The sequence below is a fragment of the Phodopus roborovskii genome, unplaced genomic scaffold (genome assembly GCF_943737965.1).
Source record: "Phodopus roborovskii unplaced genomic scaffold, PHOROB, whole genome shotgun sequence".
NCBI classification, from domain to species: Eukaryota; Metazoa; Chordata; class Mammalia; order Rodentia; family Cricetidae; genus Phodopus; species Phodopus roborovskii.
Window position 1 is genome coordinate 35,959,098 of NW_026126480.1, and position 10,553 is coordinate 35,969,650.

The following is a 10,553-nucleotide window of genomic DNA, read 5'->3' on the forward strand; positions in this document are numbered from 1 at the left end:
CCTGTCTTAGAAAGAATATTGCTAAGACTTTATTCATAATAGCCCAAAACTGGAAACAATCTAAATGTCCCTGAAAAATGGATAAAGAAAATGTGGTATATTTACACAATTTTCTAGGCTACTTAAAAAAAAAAAAAGAAAGAAAGAAAGAAACCTCATAAAATTTGCAGGTAAATGGATGGAACTAGCAAAAAGCATCCTGAGTGTGGTAACCCAGAAAAGACAAGCATGGGATGTGCTCATTTATAAATGGATATTCACTGTAAAGAAAAGATCATCATGATACAATCCACAGACCCAGAGATGCTAAGTGATAAGGAGGGCTCAAGGGGACCTTGTGGATCTCCCTGGGAAAGGGAAAAAGAATAGATTCCGAGTGTGGGCTGGAGATAGGTGAGGATGGGAACAAAGGGTTGAGGTAGAAACCTAGTGCAGTAGAAACTCCCTGGAATCTATGAGGGTGACCCTAGTGAAGACTCTTAGTAATGGGGTATCTGGAGCCTGAATTGGCCATCTTTTGTAACCAGGCAAGGCCCCAAGCGGAGGGACTGGGACACAAACCCAGATACAAAACCTTTGACCTACAATATGTCCTGCCTACAAGATGCGCTAGGGTAAGGATCGTGCAGAATTTGTGAGAGTGGCCAACCAATGACTGGTTCAGATTGAGACCCATGCCCACTCCAACAATGGAGGGCCAAGACCCAGAGTCTGGATAGTCCAGAAACCTAGGATAGAACCAAACACAATTGGCAACAACAACAACAAAAAAGTCAATGAAATGATTCCTAAAGATATTCTGCTATACTTGTAGACCAGAACCCAGCATAACTGTCACTGGAGAGGCTTCATCCAGCAACTGATAGAAGCAGGGGAATTCCTCAGAAAAGCAGGAGGGATTGTTGGGGTTAGATGTGCCAAGGACACCACAAGCAAGGTCCACAAAATTAACTAACCAGGCCTATAGGGGTTCATAGAGCCTGGAGCAACAATCAGGGAGCTTGTATGGGTCTGACATGGGTCTTCTACATATATATTATGGTTGTGTAGCTTGGTGTTCTTGTGGGACTAACAGTGGAATCAGGAGCTGCCTCCCACTCTTGATATAAAGGTATGCACCTGGTTTTATTGTTATGTGTAATGCCATGTTTGCCTGATATCCCTGGGAGACCTTATCTTTTCTTAGGGGAAATGGAGGAGTGGATCTGAGGGAGGGGTCAGGGATGACAACTGGGAAGAGAGAAAGGAAGAGCAACTGAGATTGGGTTATAATGTATGAGAGAAGAATAAATAAATTAATTCTCTTGAAAAAAATTGATTAATTTAAACAAACGATAACAATTAAATGCTTGGGTTTTGGGGTTTTTTGTTTTTGTTTTTTTTTTTTTTTTTTTTTTTAACAAAATCTCAGTGTTTGGTTTTACCTATGAAGACTCAGATGCTGGAGTGAAAGGCTGCTAGCTCAGAGAGGCAGAGAAAGCACCCAGCTGACCTTCCTCCTCCACCAATGTCCCAGAAAGAGATCTTTCTCAAACCAGACTCCTCCAACTCAGTATTCCTCCCTTCTACTTCTTGTGTGTCTCTCTTTACTCCCTAACTCCCTCTTACTGTTTTTTTTTTTTTTCTTGTTCACTTCCTGTCAACTGATTGCTTGCTCTGCCTCTTGACCTATGACTTCATTTAATCCTGTTTACAAAAAGCAGAAAACTCTTGGATTAAAGGTGTGTGCTAGGGCTGAGCCATAACACAACTAGAAACAGGATTTTTTTACCCCCAGAAAATAATGCAGTGTCAATGTGATCATATATCCTGCAACAAATGTTGCCTTACAAAAAAAATAAATAAATAAATAAAATAAAAAGAGTACTACTAGGACTGGAGCTAGGTGTCCTGGAGTACTAGTTGAAGATGTGTTACTTCTGTATGTATGTATCCCTGCAGGCCAGAAGGAGACACCAGATCTCATTACAGATGGTTTTGAGACACTATGTGGTTGCTGGGAATTGAACTCAGGACCTCAGGAAGAGCAACCTGTGCTCTTAACTTCTGAGCCATCTGTCCAGCCCAATGTTACATTTCTTTATGCTGTGGAACATTTGTGTAATGATGCAAAGATGAGTTGCATTCTTTTACGTTGCATTTGCTTAACTCTTTGAAGCTGTGTCACTTTGCCTGTCTAAAGCACCTGATTGGTGTAATAAAGAGCTGAGCAGCCAGTAGCTAAGCAGGAGAAAGGATAGGGGGCTGGCAGGCAGAGAGAATAAATGGGAGGAGAAATCTGGGAAGAGAAGGATAGAAAGGGGGGGGGGCTCAAAGAGCCCAAACAGTAAAGAATAAAAACAACCAACTACAGCTGAGTAGTTAAGAGCACTTACTGCTGTTGCAGAGGGCCTGGGTTTAGTTTCCAGCACCCACATAGTGGTTCACAACCAGTTATAGGGATATTAAGCCCTCTTCATGCCTCTGTGGACACTAGGCTTGCGGATAGTACACTTACATATATGCAGACAAAACATCCACACACTTAAAATAAAAATAAGCATTTAAAAATATTACTAAAGGAAGACATTAGATACAAAAGACTACATCTTACTATTGCATTTGTACAAAAAATGGCCAAATAGTAAAATGTACAGAAGGTAGAAAGGTGCAGGAACATGGTGTATAGACATACATGCAGGCAAACCATCAATGAATATTAAAGGGACAACGGCAGTGGGGGCCTATGCCTTTAATCCCAGTACTTGGGAGGCAGAGGCAGTGGATCTCTGAGTTCAAGACCTGCTTGGTCAACGGAGTGAGTTTCAGTATAACCAGGGCTACACGGGGAGACCCTGTCTCAAAAACAAACAAGCAGCAACAAAAGCGAAAGTAGATAGGGCTTTTAAGGACTAGATAAGGGATGGAGGAAATTATGGCCAAGAGGTGTGGGATTTCTTTTGGAGGAAATTACTAAAATTGCAATGATACTTTTGTACTCAGAGAACATGCTAGTGAGATGGCTCAGTAGGAAAAGACACTTGCTAGCCAAACCTGAAAACTTGAGTTCAATCCCCCAAACCCACATGATGGAATGAGTGGACTCCATCAAGTTGTTCTGTGACCTCTGTACCCACTATGGCATGCCCTGCCTCCAATAAATGAATAACACTTAAGTCTTAAAAGCCACTTCCTATTTGTTTTATTTTTCTCATGGCTCTGGGAACTAAAAAATATTTCATTGTACATTTGGATTAGTGAATTGCATGGCATTTGAATATTTGAAGAAAAGTGTTTACTAGCCAGACATAGAGGTGCTTATTTGTAATCTCGGCACTTAGAAAGCTAAGGCAGGAGGGACTGCTGTGAATTTTCAGCCAACTAGCCTGGGCCTTGCAATGGGTATTCTTGGTTGACAATTTGACTACATCTGAAATGAACTAAAACCCAAGTGGCTGAGTATGCCTGTGAGGGATTTTCTCTCTCAATCTCTCTCTGTCTCTCTTTCAAGACAAGGTTTCTCTGTATTGCTTTGGAACCTGTCCTGGAACTCGCTCTGTAGATCAGGCTGGCCTCGAACTCACAGAGATCCGCCTGCCTCAGTCTCTTGAGTGCTGAGACTGAAATTGTGAGTAACCACTGCCTGGCAATAAGCATACTTTTTAAAAAGTAATTTTTTTCTTAAAAAGGGGGGAGCAATTGAGGAAAACACCCAACAAGGCTCTCTGGCCTCCACCTACACATCACATTCTCTCTCTCCTCTCTCTCTCTCTCTCTCTCAGACTGGTTTGGAACAGGGAATCCTAGGGAAGTTAGGGCTTTGGTTAGGTGATGAAGGCACATTCACAGTGCAAAACGCCAGTAAAAGCCCACTTCTTCCCCCACCAACAGTCCAGCTCCTAATAAAGGGTCTACTGGCATTAGAGTTCTACTCCTTATCACTTATTCCTAAAGACTGACACCCTGCATAGGCCAGGCTTCTCTCCAAAAAGTTACTTCTGCAAGCCCAGAATAGAAAGGACACACTGAATCTGCTCTACCGAGCAATTCAAGGTTAGCTATTGGTCTCCTGCAATAGAACCTCTATCGAACCTTCCAAGTAGCCTGGAGACAGTTCTTCGGAAGAAGTAAACATATACACCAGTGAATGAAGCTCATCCAGCCTTCTCCCCGCTTAGGTTCTGCCCAGTCTCTCCAAAAACTGAACAAGCCAGAGGACGCACCGGCACTAATTTTTAACCAAGGATCTTCATGGTCCCTGCCCTTCTTTTACCCTCACTCCCAGAGCCTCAATCCCCGAGGGACCTGAGAGAACAGGACTTTCTCAAGTCGTTAGCACACAATCGATGTTTACTGGCATACAAACAAGAAAAAGAAATACGGAAGGACGTTTTATAAAAGGTGGAAAAACTTTAGCTTCACTATAATTGCTCAAATATATCAAGAAACCTGTCATAGTAGTTGACCGCTGACTGGCCTTTGAAAACTTACGATATTCGGTCGACTAGTGCTCAAGCCTGACTGCCCTCAATTATAATGGCGGTGTTGTCCCAGTTTAGCTTCTTGCCCCTAAGTATCATGGCCGCCTGGAGGTTTCACGTAGTTTCTCCTAACCCCGGAAGACCAGGGCTGGCGATTGGGCGGTGCCCAAAACACAGAGAAGAAGGCCTCTGACGGTTGGATAGAGCTGCGAAAGGCTGGTTTTAAAGAAGCCGGAGGTGGGAGCTGTCGAAAACCCGGGATCCTTAGAAAGCTGTGGTGAGCGTCGCAGGGAAGGGGTGGAGTGGGGAGGGGGGAGGGAGACACCTGGCTGTTGAGAGGGCAGAGAGGCCGGCGGAGAAAGAAACGTTTAAGTCATCTGGTCTCGGGTTCCCGAGAACTCGGGGCGGGGATCCAAGCAGGGCGGGGGCTTGCGATGCGATGTTACTGGTGGGCTGGACCTTCCGGGATTGGAGTGAATGGGGTATCGGGTTGACAGTGTCTGCCCCGGAATCCATACTGAGTTCGTTGATGAGCGTGGGTCTCCCTCGAGTGGAACTTCGTTAAGACGAAGCTCACTGTGGGAGGAGGCGAGTCGCGCGGCTTTGGATTGGAAGAACCGTGCTGTAGGATTCTTTCCACAGAGATCCAATTTAGGCGATCTGGTGGAAGGGGGGTAGCAGTTAGTATGTGGAGTAATTCTGGAGCCTCTGCTTGGCGGGGCGAGGATCACAGAAGAATCTAGCGGAAACGGAACCTCCCAGGACCGGAATCCCAGCGGATCACAGCAGATCCCAGAGAACCTCAGGGAGGCATCTACAGGGACAAAGGTCCCAGGAGGCTCGATCCGTGGGAGAGCTGTGACCTCTGCCATCCAGTCTCGGCAGGTGCCAGGCAGGGCCCGAGTGAAGACCCGGCTCTGAGCGGGCAGCTGGGGGCGCCCTTTCGAGGAAGGGCCTGTGGCCTACCGGGAGCCACAGGCGGAACATGAAGGGCGGAGTCCCGGGGGAGGAGCTGGCCCTCACTCCCCACTCTCCTGTTCCCTCTTTACCCCAGGCCGCAGCCTGGGATCCCCCAAGGACTCCCCGGAACCACCACTTTCCCCATGGACTTGCCTGGGGACTCCAGGTGAGAGCGCACTCCGCCCGCCTGCCTGCCTGTACTAGCCTGGGACACGGGGATCCTGGCGGCAGTACCCGACCACTACAGAGTCACTACAGAGCCAACAGCCGGTTCAGGCAACTGTCTCCTACTTCTTTTACCCTCCAGCCCTTCTAGACAGTCAAGCCTTTGCCGCCAGCCCCTAACTCGAGCATTATGGGAAGCCAAGAGCCCGAAAAGACCGAGGCTGCAACCCTTAGGGACCCCTTCGCCCTTGGAAAAGGCCTCTCGGCGGGTCCTGGCCGTAGTGCTGGAAGATGTCATGGCTACAAACAAGGTGAGCCCTTTAATTGAAAGACCCCTCCCTCTCCCCTGTCTCCCCCGCCCCGCCCCGGCCCTAGCTCAGTACTAAAGTCAGGCCAGATCCCTTAAGCCAACGTTCAAAGCAGTCTCCTTAATGCAAGACTTCTGCATGGTTCTGGGTTATGTCCTCCCCGCACCCTCCATTGAGCTGGAACCATATCCTACTAAAATGAGAAATTCTTCTGACTGCCCTGGCCCCTGGAAAGCATGCTGGCGGTTGGTGTCTTTGGCTACACGGCAGAGATGAGAAAAAATGTCACCTCTTTTTTCTGTTTCTTCAGAGCCTGGGTTAGAAGATTAGATAACTTACATTTCACACCTGTAGCTCCATATCTCACCCCTAATTCAAACCAAATCACTTCCTTTAGGAATCTAAGTGAATTCCATCCAAAGTCTGCCTCCGCTGTGAGTAGGGTCACTGAGACACAGAAGATCCTGTCCATTTGGCCTCATTTAATTACTTTGCTCTTTGCTACTGTTTTGTCTTACTAAGATAGGGTCTCACCTTTTAGCCCAGGCTGACCTGGAATCCAGCTCAGCTTCCTTTTAACAACTCTTCCTCTCTTAGGCCCCCCTGGCATACCAAGAGGACACCTCCAGGCCAATGAATCGCAACAATTATCAGGACTCTGTCTGCAGACAGTCACCTGCTTTACCACCCCGACAGGTCAAGTGGTCCTTACAAGCCAGGTGAGTGTGAGAGGAAAGGGAATAAGCTGAGAACACAGCTGAACCCACTGATCTTCCTGTTCTTTCTCTAGGCCTCCTGACCCACTGCATTTGTGCCGAGAACCCCTGAGCCGTACCCACCAGTCCTCTCCCACCTTGAAGATGAGATCAAGGACAGCCCCTGGCCCAGCAGAGAGCTCTTCACAAAAGATGAACCAGGTCACCCAACCTACCCTGGTGGTGGTACTGGAAGACATTGCCAGTCCCAGACAACCAGCTGAGGTATAAGAAAGTATGGTGAATATGTCTGGGTCCAGCTAAGGCAAACATGAGGCTGAGGTGGATTTCTGTAAGGCAGGACAACAGAATTTTTTTTAATTGTGTACTTTTATTTTATTTACATTGGTGTTTTGCCTGCATGTACATGTGTGTGAAGGCACTAGATCTCTTGGAACAGGAGTTAGACAGTTGTGAGCTGCCATGTGGGTTCTGGGAATTGAATGTGGGTCTCTGGAAGAGTAACTTAACCACTGAGCCATCTCTCTAGCCTGCTCCCCCCCCCCCCGTTTGTTCTTTTTTTTGTTTGTTTGTTTGGTTTTTTTTTTTGTTTTGTTTTGTTTTTTGAGTCAGGGTTTCTCTATATCACAGCCCTGGCTGTTGTAGACCAGGCTGGCCCTGAACTCAGAGAGATCAACCTGCCTCTGTCTCCCGAGTGCTGGGATTAAAGGTGTGCACTACCACCCACCCCCTTTTTCAGACAGGGTTTCACTATGTAGACTTGGGTGGCCTAGAACTTGCTATATAGACCAGGCTGACCCAATTTGTAGCCTGCCTCTACCTTTCAAGTGTTGGGATAAAGGCTTGTGCCACCACCCAAATGACAACATTTTATGTGATAGACAGTACCTGAATAAAGGTACTAGAACAAGGAAAAAAACTTTTCTATACAACCAAGTAGATATCTGGGGAATAAGTCAGGACGTGGAGAGCTGGGGAAGCCAAAGATGGCTTCCTGCTTTTTCAAAACACCTCCCCTGTTTATATTCAGGGTTTTGCTGAAGATGGGCCCAACTTCATTGTTCCAGCACAAAGGTGAGAGGACTGGGGGAAAGGGCATCAAGAAGCTGTCACCCAGACATACAGAGCTGGGGGCATCAGGATTTACTTGTCTAATCCTTCCTTATAGTACCTTCAGAAGCCTTAAGGGCCAGGGGAAGCACTAGCCAAAGAGGGGTCTGGACTTGGAAGCACCCCCAACTCTTACTTTGTCCCTTCACCCCAGAGCTGAGCCTATGACAAAAGTTCATCAGCCAATGCCTACACCCAGAGAACTAGAACCTCCATTCCAACCGTCCACTCCACCTGCTGACCCTCCAGAGAGCCCACTACCAGGTAAGGACTTGAATAAAGGAATGAGACTCAAAAGTCTTGAGTAGCCAACATGAGCTTGAAACATCAGGGGCAGAACTATGGGTGGGGCTTTACCCATCCCAGGGTAGATCAGGATGTATAAAATGTGATTTGGCCTCAAGAACTTGGGGGGGGGGGGTTCTTGTTTTTGCTTTGCAATACTGTGCATCAAATCTAGGGCTTAGGCATGTTAGGCAAACCTAATCACAAGATTTTAGGAGCAGGCTTACTCCTCTAAAGACAGGTTAGTGTTTGGGGGAAAAGACTGAGGCTTGTGAGGTGGTATTTAAATCACCTGGGGTGAGGAATGCCCAACTGTGACCCTCTCTTTTCCTCAGCCCCAGATCCTGTTCTGGAGGTCCCATTGATCTCAACACCGTCCAGCCTTTTACGCCCCCGTCTCAGTCCCTGGAGCTTGGCCCCTCTCTTCCAGTCCGTCCGATCCAAGCTTGAGAGCTTCGCTGACATCTTCCTCACGCCTAACAAAGCACCACAGCCTCCACCCCCATCACCTCCCATGAAATTGGAGTTGAAGATTGCTATCTCAGAGGCTGAGCAGTCCAGGGCTACTGAGAGAATTGCATCTGTCAGCCCCCGGCCCCCTATCCGCCAGTGGCGGACTCTGGACAATTCCCTAGCACCTGCCTCTAAGTTGTCTCTGGGCCGAAGCTACTCCTGCCCTGATCTGGGGCCCCCTGGTCCAGGTAGCTGTACCTGGCCTCCTGTTCCATCCCAGCCAAACCAATCCAGGCCCCGGAGACATACTGTGGGTTGTGGGGAGATGGCCCGGACCCCACCACCTCCTCGGCCCTGTCTCCGGAAAGAGGTCTTCCCTCTTGGAGGTGTGGGAGCCTCACCTTCTCTCACTACATCTTGCTCATCCACTGCATCCACTTCCTTCTTCTGCGAACCAGCAGAACCCAGGTAGTGCTCTCAATAAACCCTTCTGGAAGCCTTGGCCACAGCCAGAGCCTGGCCTCCTTTGCTCAGTAACCAGTGACAGAAGACGGGTGTATTGCTGTGTATTTTTCTTGTCCTGACTGTTGACCATCTCTGCAGATTGGGTTCAACCAAGGGGAAGGAGTTAAAAGCCTCAAAGGACAAGGTGTTTTCTGACCCAGAGACCAAGGTAATGAGCAAAGAGACAGGAGCCAGCTGAGGCCTGAGCCCATGCCTTCCTTTTACCCTCTGCCCCATTTTTACAGACCATGGGAAAGGTTTCTAGATTCAGAATACGGAGAACTCCCGTCCGTCTCCAGCCAAACCTTACACCAATGGGACTGCCTCGACCAATCAGGTGAGAGGCTCAGAGAGTGTGGCTGCCTTGACCAAGTAGGTAATAACTCCTCTATCCCTGAAGTAAAGCCTTGTCTCCTCTCAGGAAGTGTGTCATCCAGCCTGGAAGATTAGTTTAGCATGGGTGTGGCTTGTGCTTAGAGCTTCCTCAGATGTCACTTCCAACTGTTGCATGGCCCAGAAACTGAAATTCAGTCAGGCTTTACCTATAGCTTCTCAGGACCTCCTTGCTCAAGGTTTCTCAGTGCCCTCTGCTTTTTGCTTCTAGGTTGAACAAGAAGGAGTTCACTTTGGAAGAAATTTATACTAATAAGAATTACCAATCACCCACAACCAGAAGGTGAGAAACTTGGAAGGCCTAAGGGCAGTAGAGGACTGTTTGAACCAGGGAACAAGCTAATAAAGACCTCTTCTCCCTCCCTGGCCCAGGACCTTTGAGACCATCTTTGAGGAACCACGGGAGCGCAATGGGACTCTGATTTTTACCAGCTCTAGGAAACTCCGACGGGCTGTAGAATTTCGGGATAGTAGCATGCCTCGATCCCGTCGACCATCACGAGGAGTCCGCACTGCAGCCAGCAGGACCCTTACTCCCAACCTGGCACCCAGCCAGGATGTAGGACCTCTGCTGCAAGAACGGCTGAAGGAACTAGATGCCTTGCTCCTAGAGGAGGAGGAGATAGATAGGGAACACCCCTGTTAGCTCTAGAATCTCCAACTGTTTGTCCATCCATCCTTCAGGGAGGGGAGAATCTCTGGATCAACTGTATTTTTTTCTCTATATTTCTATAAAGTTTCCAATATGTTTCTGATTCCTTTGTCTTCAGCAGAGTTTGAGATCAGTTAGTTATACTAGCTGATGTTTCTGTGTTGGTCACCAAAGGAGTAGAAAAGGGACAGTACCAAAGAAAAAAGGGGTTGCAGCAGACAAGGGGGAGAGAGTGGTCATTAGAGATTTCAACAGCACTCTCATCCCCTGGCAGTGCTAGGGGGTCAAACCTAGATCCCTGTTCACACACCTCTGATCTACATCTCCAGCCCAGAGATAACACTCTTCAGAACTCTTTTATGGGCTGATATTTATGAAGGAAAAAAGGAAAAATGACAACACACGACTCAATTACATCATAGAAATTAAAAAGCTTTAGAATAGACTAAGGCCTTGTTCAAGATGGTCTTGAATTCCTCCCAAATGCTGTAATCACCCACCTAGGACAACCTACCATAGATATTTGGCTGGCACAAGCCCTACTAGG

General features: G+C 47.6%; 1 protein-coding gene across 1 annotated transcript; it reads left to right on the plus strand.

Moving 5' to 3' along the window:
* Positions 1-5,258: 5,258 nt before the first annotated feature.
* Prr14 (proline rich 14) lies at positions 5,259-10,109 on the plus strand. Its single transcript, XM_051193056.1, has 11 exons — positions 5,259-5,586; positions 5,728-5,896; positions 6,491-6,612; positions 6,684-6,873; positions 7,640-7,683; positions 7,874-7,983; positions 8,340-8,925; positions 9,061-9,130; positions 9,207-9,298; positions 9,566-9,637; positions 9,727-10,109. The coding sequence occupies exons 1-11, from the start codon at positions 5,564-5,566 to the stop codon at positions 9,998-10,000; spliced, it is 1,752 nt and encodes a 583-aa protein (XP_051049013.1). The 5' UTR covers positions 5,259-5,563; the 3' UTR covers positions 10,001-10,109.
* The last annotated feature ends 444 nt before the right edge of the window (positions 10,110-10,553 follow it).